Consider the following 17,249-nt stretch of genomic DNA (forward strand, 5'->3'; position numbering starts at 1 on the left):
TTGGGGTACCAGTAGTAATTAGTTGGCCCTCTAAAATCTACAATGTGAAGTTTTCTAGCAATATCTACTGAATAGACAGCTAATGTTTTTAATGAGAAACTTTTCAGGAGCTCATGCTTTTTTGTAGTTATACTTCTATTAAGAGTTTTATCTGCTTTCTCAACACTAGAGGGCAGAGACTGATTGGGTGCCCAAAGTTGTGCCCTTCTGGCTGACAAATTATATCTGATCCGAAGTTATTAAATACAAAATTACCTTGTACGTGGCAAATCAATGTCATAAGAACTGTTCTTCTGTGCTGCTGTTGCATTATTTCCACCTTCTTTAACCAGAGAAACTTCCCTTTATTTCGTACGCATTTAAATTCTCATTTGGCATTTTTGATGTTTTAGTAAGATTTTTATTTTATAAAATCTTACAAAATCGCTATTATAGAGAATATATATTTTTTTAATCCACCTCAGTATTTGAAGGTTCCTAAGCACTGTAACGTGTTAAAGAATTTAAAAGAGTTGGCTCTATTGTTTGCTATTTGATAGCTTGAAAGGTATGCAAAACTATGATTTCAGATTCAGCTTATTCTCAGTGGTATCACTAAGGAAGATCATACTGAGCAGCGGGGCTTTAATAGGTTTGTTTGAACCCCAGGAAGTGGAGGAAAAAAAATCCCGGTATAATTGGTTCGTTGCGGCATGTGAACTGTTTTATGAAAAGGGAAGTAGAGTTGTAGTTGTAAAGTGAAACCACAGCTATAAATAAATCCGATATTCTGTAGTCAGGAACCACTTTATGTAACCAAGATTCATATTTTGCCAGCATCAGTTTTTGAAGTTCAAATTGGAAGCTGCATCACTTAGTGTCTACTGAATTAATCTATTAAGTATTTTGCTCGTGTATCGTCATTTGCTTTTCGCTACGTAAGATTCTAGACATCGAGCTTCCGTGTTCAAAGTGCATTTAATGAATAAACGTTGGCTGCTTTGAAGGTACATGTAATAAAGCAGGAGTATTTGCCTTTGTTTTTCCATTTTTAAATCAGTTAAAAAACAAAAAACCCAACCAGCACAACCCTTGCTCTTAGAAAAAGGCAGGATATTACTCCAGTCTTTCTAATTTGCATTTAATACAATGTTTCGTGCTATACACATTACTAATTACTTCTATATTGCTGGTAAATTTCAAAATTAGATTTGGGAGCTTTTAGGAGTCAACTGAAATAACAGCGGTAATGGGAGTCGCCCGCTTTGTACGTTATCAAGTTGATCGATTTTTAAGTTTGATTTTGTGTGTGTCTAACACCAGTACAGCATAACTAATTTAATGCCAGTGCTGTGAACTATACACTGAATAGCTCTGTGTGGGCTTTGTAGTCTACAGGGATATCACATTATTAGCAATCATATCTGCTTAGGCAAAGCTGGCTTCTACAGATGGCTGCTTTCAAGTGCAAATGAACTGGTTAGACGTGTCTTGTTTAATACATACTCAAGATTCACAAATGGGTATTGATTTTTTCAACCAGTGTTTCTGATAGCAATGGAAATGGATTAAATGGTCTCCAGAGAATTTAAAGGAACACTGTCACTTTTAATTAACTGTAAACTGGTAACAAAAATACATAAACTCGTGCTAGTGCGTCAAAATGTATTTAATTAAAGTAGTCTGTGCCGCTCTGACAGTGTGCAAGGATGTGCTGAGAAAAATCCATGTTGTTACTTTGTGGGGGTCAGGTTTGTATACCGATATGAGAGCGATAAAGGTATCCGACTGCATAATGTCTGTGTACCTGTGCCTGCAGCTTTGACTTGCCGATGATTTTTACAGCACTGTTTTATTAGTGTTTATGCCATCAATTAGTCTAATTACTCTTGACTTTGAGCATTATTAGGATCCTCAAAAGAAAGAGCTGGTAAGACTACTTGAAAGTAAGGCTTTTATTGTCTCAGCAAATTTCCTGGGGATAAATATAGAAATTGGTGAAGTCTTGTTATCTATTGATAGATTGGTTATATGGGATAAGGTCAATCACTGCTGTACTGAATATTTGTTGTCTGAGCTGCTGTATCTGAAATTTTCTGTAGGCTAGCGTCGCTGGTGACATTTAAATAAGGAGTGACAGCGACAAGGTTATCGAGCCTCTGAATTCCTAGACAGCAATATGGGGAATACGTTGCTTTACAGAGCAGGCTTTGTGAAAGAAAGGTGTCTAAGTTAACTATGTACCATTAATCTGATCTGTTCTACTGCAACTAAGGTCATTAGTTAACAGCTTTCCTGTAATGGGATCTTAGCATGCCACCACTGTGATAGTGTCATTGAGAATAATGGCACAGTGAGGTCTTGCATGGAGGCACTTTCTCCTGCAAGAGAAAACTTCAAAACAGGAACGGTTATTGAACTAAAGCAGAAGCTCTCAACTTTTCCATATTGTAGATCACTTTTCAAGATAAATGCTGCTGTAGACCACCTCCCGCCCAGTCTGTCAGTCCTAATGCTGCAGCTTCTCTGTAGCCTCTGTAATGCCGGGTTTAATTACAATGAGATAAAGACAGGAAAGTATAATAATAAATTCTAATGCAGAGCGCACTGATTCTTAATAGGTTCCTTACCTATTTTCTGCTCTCCTCAAGTATAGCATCTCCGTAACGAATTTCCTTTTCATGTCTTTGGTCTCAGTGCCATCCCCTCCATCCCGGTTTCACAGTCTATCTGCTCTTACATCTGCCCTTCTGATGTCTGTACCATAAGCAAATTTGTTCTAAAGGAAAGGCCACATTTCATACTCCTGGGCCCTTCGTTATCTGGGCGCCAGCAGGCGAGGGCCCCGCTGGAAGCACGAGGCGTGTGCAGCCGTGACCTCCTCGCGCAGTGGCTCTGGCAGCTGGGGCTTGTCCTTGGCTGGAAGCCGCTCCAAAGTTGGTGTGTGAGCACGGCCACTGCCGGGCAGAGTGCTGGCCATTGCTCCCTCCTGCAAACCCAGTTCAGCTTCCTGCCGCCAGATTGGCCATCACAAGGGCTGCTTGGATGAAAAGAAGGAAAGCCTAAAAGCTGGTTTAGTCTCAGTTATCGTTAGATTTGCCGGGGTTTATGTTCTTCTGCGTTCCGTTTCCGATACGGAAATGTTTTGGATTGACCGTTACGAGATGGAAGGCACTGACGTGCCACCAGCTCAATGGTGAAATTATTATTTTATGTTCTGTGTGCATGTGAAACCAAATTGTGTCAAACTGGGGAGTACCTTGACTGTCAGACTCAGAAGCTAAAGCATTACCATTATTTTGTTTTTTTAACACTAAAATGTATTAAAAAACTTACAGATAGGAAATGCTATAAAATGTCTAATGAAATAACCGATTTTCCTTTTGTCTGTTACATTTACAGGCTGCTGGAAAATACAGGCAACAAGGCAGGAATTACGTTGTGGAGGATGGAGATATTATCTTCTTTAAATTTAATACACCTCAGCAACCCAAGAAGAAATGAGTATCAGACGTTGTTCGTTGCTCAGAAATAAACTGTGCTGCTTCAAAAAGCATTTGAATTTTTATTTGGGATGGAATATCTGGAAACAAAAAGCATACAGTTTCTACCTAGGGAACCTCCCCTGCCCCCACTGAAATTATTCTTGTTTGTTTTGAATTAAAATACGGCACCTCCGGTGAACATGCAAGTTCACAAAATGTGAACAGCTTTGCATTTGAAACGATTAAGACCCTACTCCAAATTGTAGAAGCTTTTCAGGAACCATATTACTCTCATGATACTTCATTAATCTCCATCATGTATGCCAAGCCTGACACGTTTGACAGTGAGGACAATGTGGCTTGCTCCTTTTTGAATCTACAGATAATGCATGTTTTACAGTACTCCAGATGTCTACACTCAATAAAACATTTGACAAAACCAGCCTTGGTGTGTTTGGGGATGTCTGTATTGACTGACTGTGGTGTGCTGAATGCGATACGGCACCTGGTGGATGCTGATTACAGAATTTTAAGACGTGTATGATACAGTAACTGGCAGTGTGGGGCAGCTGCAATTGTATCTTGAAAGTGAGTCTTTCATGGGAATCAGAAGATTAGGATGCCAATGATTTGTCTCAAAAAAGTTAATGAATTTGTAGATGGACATTCAGTGAGAGATGATAGCAAGGATAATAAGAATGATGCAGCGTAAATTATTTTTACTGGAGAGAGCAAATGTAGAAAAATCATGCTTTTTTTTTTTTGAGGCTGTGGCTTTTTTTTTTTTTTTTTTTTCCCCTCCAGTCATTTTTAAACTATTTCTTTCTTGCCTTGAGATTATTAAATTGTGGAGGCTGGAGCAGCGGTGCCTGATGTTGTGTGTTGTCCTCTCGGGTCAGGTTTTCAGGCCAGTGGAGGGTGACACAGATAGTGTTGTGAAGGGAGAGGTCACGCTGTGCTGCAGGCAAGTGGCTGGGCTGACAAAGGCTGCAGGGAGTGCTTTTTTTTTTTTTTTTTTTTTTTTTGGCCCTTTAACCACGAGGGAGAGCCAGCCTTTTGGGTAGCATGGAAGAGCAAGTTTCTAGGAAGAACAAGTTTATAGGATTGCCTTCAGTTGCAGTATGCTTAGTGTATTTAAAATAGCCTGATGATTCTCTCAAGTGCCTGTGGTGCCAGTGTGGTCTCGGCTGGGGGAGATGCTGGTGTTGCTCGTCACTTAATGCTGTGCCAGACCTCTTGCATCACTGTGACAAACCTGGTTGTACGCTTCGAAAAGGCCACTGGTCCCTGGCTGTCCTCTGCGGGGAAGGGAAAAAATTAGGAGCACCAAATCTTGCATAAAATGGCAACGCCAAAGGAAAGCAGAACCTGTCCTTTTCTATGGGAAGCCACAGAGAAGGGACTGCTCTGAATTCCCATCACAAAGAAAGGTAAGAGAGAAGTGGAGCGTGTGTGCTGGGGAGGGGAAGCCACCTCTGCTGCTCCAGTACTGGCTGGAACGGGTCGTGCCCGCCCGAAGCTGGCTCTGGCTTCCAAAATGTACCCGTGCCCCTAGTTATGACTTATAAATGAAGAAGTTGTCAGGAAGGATCGCACTGTTAATGGATTCCTTTGTATTGTTGCTTCTCTTGATTGCATTTAACAAACTGTATTTGTTTAAATTTGAACGTAAGTACTTTGCAAATCCTCCCTGTTCTATAAATAAAAGTAGGTAAAGATTGAACAAAGTTATTCCTGATAACAGAAGTGTTGCATGCTATTACAATACTCTGAAAATAGAAAACAAACTTCAGTGTTTTGCCATATCTTTAAAAAAGTATATTCTCTAATATGGTATGTTTCATCTTATTAACTTGCATGAGTAGTTTATCTCTTCAGCTTTAACTAATGTTCCTCTGGTTTTATTCTGTGCTGCGGGGCATCGGTTTTTCACAGTCACAAAGCACAAGACTGGATGGGACCATCAGTGGCTGCTGCTGTCCTTGTGCCTCTTCAGCACAGCTTTCCTCCAAAGGCTGTCCCCAGACACCAGTGGGGAGCACAGCCCGCTTAGCATTCATCCTGGTGCTGCGCTTTGCCGGGTGGTTTGACACAGTGCTGCTCCTGCCAGCTGTGGGTATGACAGCAAAACTGCACTCTGAAAGAGCAATGAATGTGGCAAAGTTGTCAGCTTAAATGTTTTCTGCTCAATTTTAACGTTTCTCTCTACTTGTGAACTCACGAAGGATGAAGGGAATGGGTAGCTAGCGAGAGAATCGTTAGAAGTTGGTAACTGTTTAAAAGTAGTATTCACTCATTTTAATTCTTACTCTCCCAATACTAATTCCATATGTTTGATTATGCTAATCCTACCATTTTGCTTCAACTAAACCAGGAGAGCCACTGGAGGCTTTTAAAACAACAACAACAAAAATCGAAGTGGTAGCATTCATCACAGTACCCAGCGAATGGGGATAGCCGTGTGCTGGTCAGGCTTTGGAGGTTGTGAAGTAAATGCTGTGTTTCCAGACTGTCTTTGAAGCAGTTTTCTTGGCTTCTATCTACAAGTAGTGCCAATTCCTGATCTATGAGAACAGGCACATATGGCAGCGTGTTGCATATTGTGAAATCAGTTACATGTGCGCTCTTGCCGCCATAAGCAGATGATGTGGTACGTGCCTGCTCATCAGAGCTCGTTACAGCTCCGTGCAGTTGTAGATTGCCTGTAGCATTTTATTTTCTGCATGCAAAATGTATGTGTTTGGCACAGGAAAGCTTTATAAACCATATAGAAAATAAAATCTGCTGCTATTGCGAGAGCACGTGCGATGCAGAAGTTGACAAAACGTATCTGAGCGTGGGACATCACATGAGGCTGAGGCACAGGCATCTTCCTGATTCGCTCCTTGGGTTTTGGGCCCCGCGGGGCAGGAAATCTGCACAGCAGGAGGAGTTCAGATGGCTGAAGTTACGTGTGGGTATGTCTGAATGCGGATGAGTTTTCCTGGGGATGCTGATGGCAGAAACTCTGCTCGCACTGACCAGGGCTCTGTCCCTGCTCACCTGGGCTGCAGCGCAGGAGCCAGTTGTGGTGCATGTGGGCTTCGTGCAGAGCTGACCCCTTGGCTGCAGGTCCCATGCTTCTAAGGGGCCTGGCAGCTCTTCTCCTCCTCCTCTCCCCTCTGCTGGCAGCAGCACCACCAGCTCCAGCACCATGTCTGATTTAAGGCTGGGCTTGAAAGCGCAGCGCTAAATCACTGCACTGCCTGTATCACTTGTCCCCAGGTTATCTGGCTGTGTGTTGGTGAGCCCAGTGGTTGTGGCAGCACTCAAGGAAGATGGCAGGTTTGTGAGGGGACCTGGGAGAACTGCCTGCGAGCACTTCATGGTCAATGACATGCAGAGGAGCTGTTGTGCATAAGGTACAGCCAAAGGCAAGCACTGTGCAGCCCCAAGTTTGGTTCCTGATCCTTAGAACCAAGGATAACGGTGAGGTGTACAGAAGCATCCATCGAGTTCTATTGATGGTGAGCATGCAGCAGTTTAGAGGTCAATCATGTTCTCCTTTTTGATAGTCAGGGAGGCTGGTGTCCAGAACTGCCTCTGGCTGAAGGGTGCCTGCTGCTGCCGAGAAGCTGCACTGCCAGCTGGGCAGCAGCAGATGGAACGTTTGTTCATCTTTACAGATGGCATATAAAGCCTTTTAGTTGCCAAAGGGTTAAACTTCTCTGAAATGTGAATTGTGTGCGAAGTAGCTGAGTTTGGTTCTAAATCCTGCTTAGGTTTCAAAGCACAGTGTTATTGGAGGTAGCAACAGTAACATCAAACAGCCTTGATAAGATCAACAAATTACTAAGTATAATTGTTTGTGCCGGGGTGTGTGCAAGGAGATAAATAGCTCATAAATTAAACACCAGTGCCTGAGGGGAGTCATTCATGGATTCAGAGCTGTCCTAGCACTCTCAAGCAAAAAGTAATTTTCTCTTAGTTCGGTAATTATGCTACTGCAGATCCAAGATCAGCAATCAAGGCGAGGTGTGCTTACAGAGTAGTAGGTTCCTTTGACTGGTGGAGCTTCCCATCCCTTGACTAACAGCGAAGTTTGTACTTGTCTCTAGTGCAAAACATCCTCACTGTTCTTCATTAGGATAATTCAGTCTTGCACTAAAAAGGGTTTAGAATAGACCAGGGGTCAGTTTTTGCTGTTACAAATTGGCAGCATTCTTGGCTTCAGTGGAGCAGTACCAGTTCATGCTGGTAGAAAACCTGGCCCCAACCTTTCGCAGCATCAGCAGCCCCGGTCACTGCTGTCAGGCTCTCCTGGCAGCACCCAGCCCCTTGCTGCCTGCTGGGCTCCTGCACTCAGTGAGGTTGTCAGAGCCCATCCTGCCTTATTCATAAGGCCTGCGAGGATCCTGTCTAATCAGAGTGTTCCTGAGGACAAGGAATGGTAATGTAATCTGTTATTATAGCAACATCATCTTGATCTGCTTTTGTTTACTAATGTTTTGCCAGCCACTAAATATTTTTCTGCTGAATTCAGATAGGCATCACGCTGAGAATCCATATTTTTGGAAATGTAGTGTAACTCCCACTGCTATTCAGCAGTAGGTGCTGTTGGTACAACATTCCAGAGACAACTGGATATAGCCTACAGCCCTCCTGGCCACATGGCCTTCAGCACCCTTCACTGTGTGTCCAAGGAGTCTTGTTGTGTGTGAATAATTTGGAGTAAAGATGGAAAGCCCTTGGGCTGCATCAAAAGCAGTGTGGCCAGCAGGTCAAGGGAGGTGATCCTGCCCCTCTCCTCTGAGCTGGTGATGCCTCAACTGGCATACTGTGTCCAGATATGGAGTCCTCAGTATGGGAGAGATATGGACCTGTTGGAGCGGGTCCAGAGAATGGACACAAAAATGATCCCAGAGATGGAACACCTCTCCTATGAGGACAATCTGAGAGAGTTGGGGCTGTTCAGCCTGGAGAAGGCTCTGGGGTGGTGTGATAGTGATCTTTCAGCATCTAAAGGAGGACTATAAGAAGGAAGGGGACAGGCTTTCAATAGGGTCTGTGATGATAGGACACAGGGAAATGCTTTCAAACTATTTAGATTGGACATAAGGGAGAAGTTTTTTCAGTAAGGGTGGTGAAGCACTGGCACAGGTTGTCCAGAGAGGCAGTGGATGCCCCATCCCTGGAGACATTCAAGGTCAGGCTGGAAGGGGGGCTCTGAGCAGCCTTACTTAGCTGTAGTGTCCCTGTTGCAGGGGAGTTGATCTAGATGGCCTTGAAGGGTCCCTTCCAACTCAAGCAGTTCTACAGATGAAAAGCTGGACATGAGCCAGCAATGCGTGCTTGCAGCCTGGAAGGCCAACAGTATCCTGGGCTGTATCAAAAGAGGGGTGGCCAGCAGGATGGGGATGGGGGGAATGTCTTAGTGGGCCCTTACAAGGCCCCATCTAGAGGACTGTGTCCAGATATGGGGGTCCCAGGACAAGGAAGACGTAGAGCTGTTGGAGCAGGACCAGAGAAGGGCCGTGAAGATGAGCAGAAGGCTGGAGCACTTCTGTGAAAAAAGGCTGAGAGAGTGGTCTCGTTCAGCCTGAAGAAGTCTGCAGGGAGACCTCATTACAGACTAGTATTTGAAGGGAGCTTACAAGCAAGAAAAGGGCCAACTTTTTACATGATCTGACAGTGACAGGACAAGGAGGAATGACTTGAAACTAAAAGAGGGAAAATTTAGGTTAGATGTTAGGAAGGAACTTTTTCTTCAAAGTGGTGAGGCACTGGCACTGAGAAGCAGTGGGTGCCCCGTCCCTGGAGGCATCAAGGTCAGGTTGGATGGGCCCTGAGCAGCCTGATCTGGAGAGAGGGCAGCCCTGCCCATGGCTGGGGGGATGGAAATAAATGATCATTAAAGTTTCTTCCAACCTAAGCCATTCTATGAAAGTCTGGAACCACGGGGTACAGCTCTTATAGGATGCTCCAAAGATACAGTGGGCAGGTAGGAACACGACAGGTGCAAAATTACTGCACAAAGTATAGTCATCTTCTCCCTTAAGTAATGCTACCTTCCTTGTGGTATCTCTGTCCTGGTGCCAGCACTGTTTGGGACCTTGTCCCCAGGCATGGGTGTTGCTCTCCATGCATACTGTCTCAGGCTCCCTGCCCTGGTGCCTGGGGGTCAGCCCCGGCAGATGCCATTCTGGGAACAGAAGAGAAATGTTTAATTTATATTTACTATTTAGGGGGAAAAAAAGCTGTGAGCATGCTCTTTTATTCCAAAATAAAAATGCTGTAATGACTGGGGCATTTAGCGCATTGGGGATGTCATTGTTTTCAATTATGTGCCATTCTGATGGGAGAGCACAGTTTCTTAAGCTGAATGGAGATTTGTGCTGCAGCTATTTGTGCCTTTTAAAACATTTTCTTTACTACTTTAAGAGAAAACTGTAAAATGGCAATAATGACATATTATTACAAGTAAATTACACTGTAAAATAGCATTAATATTGCAGTTGAAACCTAGAATTTGAAATAAGATGGAAATATTCATTGGCACACGGCTTTTGTTCTTGTCAAAAGCGATTTGGATTAGGAGCAGGTTTTGCGCAGTGCTCAATGCTCGGTGGCCTGACTGTGCAGCCTGCCCCTTGCAAAGGGAGATGCTGCACGGGGAAGGCCTGAAGGGGAGAGCCCTCCAAGGGTGGCAGGGATGGCTGTCTTCAAGTGCTGCATTGGCACTGTAGGTTGAGGTTGCCTTGATTTCAGTGTCACCCCTTTAAGGAGATTGGAGATTGCTCTGGTAGTAGATCTGCACTTCAGTCACCTCGCTTGGTTGCTCTGCCACCACTATTTGCTCATGTGTGTTACTGCCTTTCAAGTTCAAGGTTCCATTCTACGTGCAACTGAGATGAGCTCCCCAGGGAGGAGGTCATGGCTCTGGGCCTGGCACATCTCGGGATGAATTTGGATGGTGCTCTCAGACATAGGGATTGAATGGTCTCAGATGGAGCCAAGAGTGGTCCTTGTGGGCCCTTTCCACTACAGAAGTGATCATCACTTGGGATGCACTAAGTTTCAGTAAGTGGAATATACTTGGGGAGTCACCAGTTTTGATATAATCATTCTTTGCATTAGTGAAATGTCTCCCTCGCTTGCATGGCACATCTGTGCTCCCTCCTGCTTTGTTCCCTTTGGTTATATGAGAGCATGTAGGAGTTCTTTGATGCTGTTGGAAAGAAATAGTTCTCAACTGGTCGAGTAGGTTTTGAAAATAGCATTTCAATGCGTTTTGTCCAAGTTACCTCATCATAAAAATGAGCAAATAAGCAAAAATAAGCGTGAGAGGTTGTGAGACAAAAGACAGAAAATCATAGAATCCTTTGAGTTGGAAGAGATCCTTAAAGGTTACCTAGTCCTTGTTTTTCAAATCTTTCACACTGAGAGAAGACTCTTATACTTCGTATCTGAAATTGAAACAAACAAACAGGAAGACAGTGAATGTCTCATGTCTCAGGCTTGGTTTGGTCATGGTTTGCTGGTAAATGTAACTTTAATAATCCCACTGTGAAGCTGTTCTGTACTGTGCTTAGCGCTACATATACGCTTAAGTCTTCACCTAAAGAGGAGTCCATTTTTATCAACAAATTAGGGATATTTGTGTTCTAAGTCTTAGTTATTCTGGTTCCTTAGATTGGGATCAAGGATGATTTTCAATGAGAAAATCAGAATAAATTCATGCATCTTGATTATCTGAATATATTTTTTAATTTGATATTTACCAATGATGAGTGGGTATGCAGGAAATGTGTTGTAAACATTTTAAATTTTGCCGTATTCCTGCATATTTAAAGACTGAAGTATTTTGCTCATTGGCCGGGTTTATGAGTCTGCAATACCGACTGTGCATTTGTGCTCTCACTTCTTCATAAATCCATGGAAACTTTTCAGAAAAGTTTTAACTACAACATGTCAATGAACTATAAAGAAAAGGTTTATTTTGTATATACCCTCTTTACCTGAGGTCCACAGTTAGGTTCCGCATTAGAGCCTCTTGCTCTCGTGTGCTCAGTTTGTGCTTTTGATCATGCCACTCTTTGCACAAAGCAGAGAGAATTTCTGCTTCATAAAGAGGAAAATACAGACAGGTTTTGAAGTCTATAGAAATGCATGTTTGCTCTTATTTTTGAGGCAGGGGAATGTAGGGTTTAACATCTCTACAGTTCTTCCTAGGTCTCTGCGCAATCAAAGTTTCCAAAGAGGACTTAATGGGGAAGAGAAATCATTTGGTTGTGGTGGTGATGGTATACTCATACAATTTTCTTTAAAGTCTGTACATTGATAAAAATAGTAAGTAACCTAGTCTACTCATAACAGCTTCATCTTTAAGTTCATGCAAGTTTAGGGAGCTATAAGTGACTAAAAGGATGAATGGCTTAAGATTCACTGAGTGATACTGCAAATACAAGGACTGAAATACCAAAGGAGTAAAGGATATATAGACCTTTGCCCATTACATCAAGAAAATGAAAAAGTTAGGAAGGGGGAGGGGGATTCCTGTGTTATATTTTTCAAGTCCTACTCCAAAAGGGGTAACCAGCCCATTAGTATAGGTGCCAGGAAGCTCGCTTTTGTGACATCTCACCAAACACACCTACTTTCACTGGACCACAGAAAGATCAATCCTGTCTGAAAACCACCCATTACCTAAGACACCTAATTTATATTAGAAGCTCTCTAAAAGGCACTGTCTGGCCCCCAACCTCCACTTCCAATGATAAAGAGGATGTTTTACGCCGTATGTGACACTTAATCAAAACCGATATTCTTTAACAAACCCTTAACCTCTACCACACAGGAGTCATATGAGGCCAAGGGACAAGACACAGATCCAGCTCAAGGTGGCATATCCTTTGATTAAGATGATACAGATTTCCCATTTTTATCAGGGTTACGGATTCTGGATATATCCCTTTTTGATTTGTCAGCATTAAATTTCAGTAGAGGTTCAAGCCAAAGAGAGACCAAGACTAGTTCTGTCTTCAACTGTGTATTAGGAGATAATTTCTCAGAATCCTCTGCAGTAATGATCCTCAGATCTTCTGATCTTTCTGTAAGCAAGTTTTTTTTTTCTGGGAACCTGGATTTAAACTATGGCACAAACCTTGCTTGCATCTGGGTCCTTTCTTAAGGAGGAGTATCTAAATACACTTATTCTGCGAGCCCTGGAATGGACCTTTTTTCCTTCCCTCAGGTCTTTTTCAAAGAGACAAACCTTCAAGTGAGTTCTTTCACCCTCCCTTGGATTTCTGGGGCAGGAGGTTTTACTTATGGAGTATACAGTACTTCAGATGAGCATTGCAAACTTCAGGGGGTTAGACAATTTTCACTACCTGCAGTACATTGGATTCTCAGCTTAGTCTACTTTACTCCCAGGTGATTTTTTTTTGCATAACTCTTTGTCCTAGGACTTGTATGTGTCTGATTCAGGCATGGATATATCTCTCAGATTCCCCGATCCAGGGGAAGGTTTGGCTTGCTTTTCTTTCTTCCAGTCAAAGGTTTAAATGAGGGGGATTGTGTTTTGTTAGGAATACAGATTTATTGAAATAAGCGTTACTCACTATTACTTGAAAATAACACACTGCTTGGTTGTTGGTGAGAAAAGGAGGAAAGAAAGCTGTGTTTGGGTGTCAGTTGGATGTCTTTAAACACTGAAACGGCACACGTGTTCTGCATGGCTCCGGCTGGCACGAGAGCTGCCTGGTGCAGGCTCACTTCTTTCAAGTGTGTGATACCCTAATTCAGCACCTGGAAGTGATTTTTGTTTAGGCTGCTTTCCTTTTTGTGATCATCACTAACATATATATAGGAAAAGCTCTGTTTGTGAGAACTGCCTTTCCCCTGCAGGAGCAAGGAAGACACTCTCTCTTCGTGTAGAAGCCTGGATCATCTAAAACTATCTCTAGCGAAAAACAGAAAGATAAGATTCTGTGTGTCTCCAGGATTCCAAAGAAGAGAAGTGAGTGGGAAGCATTGGTTTTCAAAACTTTCTGGCCTTTCTATTTCTTTAACATCATAGAAGAAGAAAAGGGCTATGTATATAGATCACTTTTTAAGAGAGAACTTCAATCTGAGGGAGACCTGTAATCATGTCAAATTATCTTTAGAGGCAACTTCTGTTTCATAAATGCAAAGCTGACAGGCAAAGATCTGGAGGACTGGTTTTAGTTTATGGCGTATCACATACATCAAAGGTCAGTCTTTTATTCTCCTGTCCTCTGCTTTTTAAAATCTTTATTAATGAACAGAAACATATTCAAGGAGAAAGACTATGATCTCAGCTGCTTGTTTCCAGCTCTTTACCCATCTTGACTTCTTAATCAGAAAATTAATTGGGCCTTGAAATCTTATTTTTTGCTAAATCTCTGCAGATTTAATCAAGGTGTTCTGCTGGAAGCAATCTTTCACTTAAAATTTCATAGCGCTGCAGCTAGAGAAGCCATGTCATTTCCTGCATCAAAACATCAAAGTTGTGGTTGCTTTTTAAACTAAGTATGTCCAATGCATCAGTTCTCCACTCTTTGCTCTAAGGGAAGATTCCCTTGTTTCTGCTGGGGGTGAATCTGCTCTACTGCAATACAAATGAGTGAATTGCCAGGGTGTGAGGCAGAGCCTGTGCACACCGTGTGCTTGGGTGGGCGCTGCTGGCGGTGTGGAGGCTTTCCAAGGTTCTGGTTGACCAATGCATTCTTTGTCACACATGGTGGGACAGGCAGCTGATAGGGAGCTTTTACCTGAAATGGAGTAAAGCAGAATTTGGTAGCTCCATGGTAAAGCTGAGCGTGTCTGAAACAAGACAGCAGCATGTGGGATTTTTACTCTGCTTGTTCAGTTTCTGCTCAGAGAGCTTTCTGTCCCTCTTGCTTTGGGTTATTAATTTGCTCTGCAGTGCTGATCCATACTGACTACAAATGTTGTTTTGACGTGTTTGAAACATAAAGAGATTTTGTGAGCTACTGTATGGGCCAAGTGCCCATGTGAACACTGCAGTCACTGAGCAAATCCTTCTGCAGGGGTGGATGCTCCCCTGTGTGCCCTCCTTGCCCCAACAGCTGCTGGGGTTTGAGACTCGCACTGCTTAGAAATTCGACATTGCAAAGCAGTGAGATGCAAAGTCTGCCTTACCCATAACTGAATTTGGTCGACTGTTTGTTATGTCCCGGTGAAGATTTTTGTTCTCGGACTACATGGGAGGGTAGCTGATGTTTCCAGATCTCCAGCCTTGTTTTTGCAGAAATTTGCCTCAATAGCTCACAGGACAAATGTGCCTCTAGAGGGCCAGAGGGCTGGATTAAGGCATTTAACAGCTTGCTCAGGTTGACTTTCCATATGGGGTCACTTAAAAACTGTACAGTCCCATGGCGAAGTGCCAGGTTTGTGTTTCATTTTAAATTGGTGCATTTCAAAGAGGCTTGTGAGTGATGGGGGAGGGAGGGATGATGGCTTTTTCTTTTTTTTTCTTGGCTTCATTTTAACCCCCAGATTTGTCCCCACTCTTAAGTGCATTGCTGTGTGACGAGGTCACCTTGCTTGGCAACATCGCAGAGGTCCAAGGCCCATCATGGGCTCCTTCAAGTGGAAATCAGCTCCTGCTCTCAGGATGCAGAGACCAACCCACTGTGCTGCCGTCCCATGGCTTCTGGCACATGTACCTTGCTTTGCAAGGGAAATTGAAAAAGGTAAGAAATCCAGCACCACCTGTCTGTTCCAACAATCTCAATACCATCCATGGAGCTTGGCCTTCTGTTTGTGTTCACAAACATTAATAAAAAAAACTTTCGTATTTGCCCAGAAAGCAAGCTGGAGCTCATTATAGCTGTATGCTTTATGGGAGCTTTAAAGTGGCGAGTATGAGATACCTGTTAAAACTTTGACAGAGTGTAATTAGATCCAAGTTGCTTGTTTTCTGAGAAACATATTGCATTTTCGGCCCTCTGATTAGGCTCTAATAGTGAATGCTGAGAGCTTTGAGAAAATTCAGGAGTGAAAATAAAAAACAGCTTGTGTCACTGACTATGAAAGGAAAAATAACCACAAGGCTATGTGGAATGGTGGTGGCAGGCCAACAACACTGTTTAGAAATCAAATCCCAGACCCGCTGCTTGGATTCCCAGCAGTTTATCGCAGGTGCCTGGATTACCACAGGCTTTGCCAGTGCCTCTTTGGGCCAACACCACCTCAGTGATGGCATGAGCCTGGCGGGGGCTCGTGGAGGGCTGCCCTGCTCCAAGTACCCAAGCCTTGTCCTGGGTTGGGTGAGCAGCCAGAAATCTGATGGAACTGTTGTGGGAGGTTTATGGTGGCTGGTGATAGCTGGGTTGGCCATGCAACTCTTGCCCTGTTTCTCCACTCATCCTGGGACTCCTGGCCTCACGCTGCATAAAAATGCACAACTAAAGGGGAGAACACTTCCTTTTGGTGAAAAAAAAACCAGGTGGATGCTATCAGTTGCCAGTTTGCCATGATATCTTGGTGCACAGGACCAGCTGCTCTGCCCAGGCTGCTGGATGTAGCATCATGTAACACTGGCTGCCCTTGTGCCAGGCCCTGTGCACCTGCACACCTTGAAAAGATGGCTGCGAGGATCTCTGAATCCCCACCACATGCTTCCTTCCCCTTCTACTGCTAATTGGCACTTTCTACCCTTTTTTTTTTTTTTTTTTTTTTTTGCACGTGGAGTGTGTTAGTACAGGATAGGGTTATTATCAAATTAATTAGGAGCTCCCTCAATTATTCCTGCTGTGCCTGACGGGCTCTCCCCTCAATGGGCTGATTGGCTTCTGCCAGCACCTCATCTCCAGGGGAGCACTGCTGCCGGCTACTTGGTGGCAGCTGCCTGGCCTCATCTCCTCCCTGCTGTCACCTGTGCTGCTTGCTGTCACCCAGCGAGCCCTGGTGCCAACAGAAGCTTGCACACAGCTGACAGGGTGCAAGTGGCCACTCTGACCTCAAGGCAGCCCCTTTGTGATGGCTTCGGGCCTTGTCCCCAGCTCCTGAGAGAGAAAGGGGATGGCAGCAGTGAGTGAGTGCTGCCGCTCCTTGCTCATGTGGGTTTCTAGGGATGGCCCCCTGGGGCTTTCAGAGCAGGATGGGGATATATGCATCGCATCTCGTGCCACACAGACAGGCAAAGCCAACCAAGGCAATCGGGGTGCTGAGATTGGCTTAATTGAGAAATGAGCAGATAGCTGTGTGTCAGTGACTACACAGCTGATTGGCTGAGCCTGTTTTATTTTGGACTAATTTACAGTTGTTAAATGGATTTGGAAAAGCCTTAATAGTGGTTATTAAACTATTGACTTAGTCTGACGTGTTCGGTGTAGTAATCCATGCTCATGCTTCTCGCTCAGAGGCTGCTGGCGCTGGGGCAGGTGTTGGTGTGTTGGCTCTGAGCACGGCTCTGTTTGCAGCCCTCGTCCTGTCAGCCAGCGTGGGATAGCAGCACAATGCTTCTGATTTTATATGGATCAGAAGCTGCACTTTCCTTCCTTATTGTTACAAATTCACTATCTGCACCCCTATCATCAGCTACTGAACCTAGTTTAACTCCAAGAAGCACTCCCCTACCAAGAGATGTTTTTTTTTTTTTTCCCCCACCTGTGTGGAAGCAGACTCATTTTTCACTCATCTGTGCAAGGAACAACTTCAAGTGCGGTGCAGAAATGTTATACAGCCACCAGTACCAGCACAGGGCAGGCCGTGCTAGGACTGCAAAGCACATACTTTACGATGGTTGGATGAAAT

At 43.8% G+C, this 17,249-nt stretch overlaps 1 protein-coding gene across 1 annotated transcript in view; it reads left to right on the plus strand.

Annotated features, from left to right (window-relative positions):
- The window catches only part of OLA1 (Obg like ATPase 1), an 86,231-nt gene extending 82,325 nt beyond the window's left edge, over window positions 1-3,906 (plus strand). The window contains exon 11 of the mRNA XM_085227798.1: window positions 3,382-3,906. Coding sequence (XP_085083924.1) covers window positions 3,382-3,483 — 102 coding nt within the window. The 3' untranslated portion in view covers window positions 3,484-3,906. The remainder of the gene's footprint in view (window positions 1-3,381) is intronic.
- Window positions 3,907-17,249: the final 13,343 nt, after the last annotated feature.

Source organism: Meleagris gallopavo, chromosome 7 (genome assembly GCF_905368555.1).
Source record: "Meleagris gallopavo chromosome 7, MGAL_WU_HG_1.1, whole genome shotgun sequence".
In the NCBI taxonomy this organism is placed as follows: Eukaryota; Metazoa; Chordata; class Aves; order Galliformes; family Phasianidae; genus Meleagris; species Meleagris gallopavo.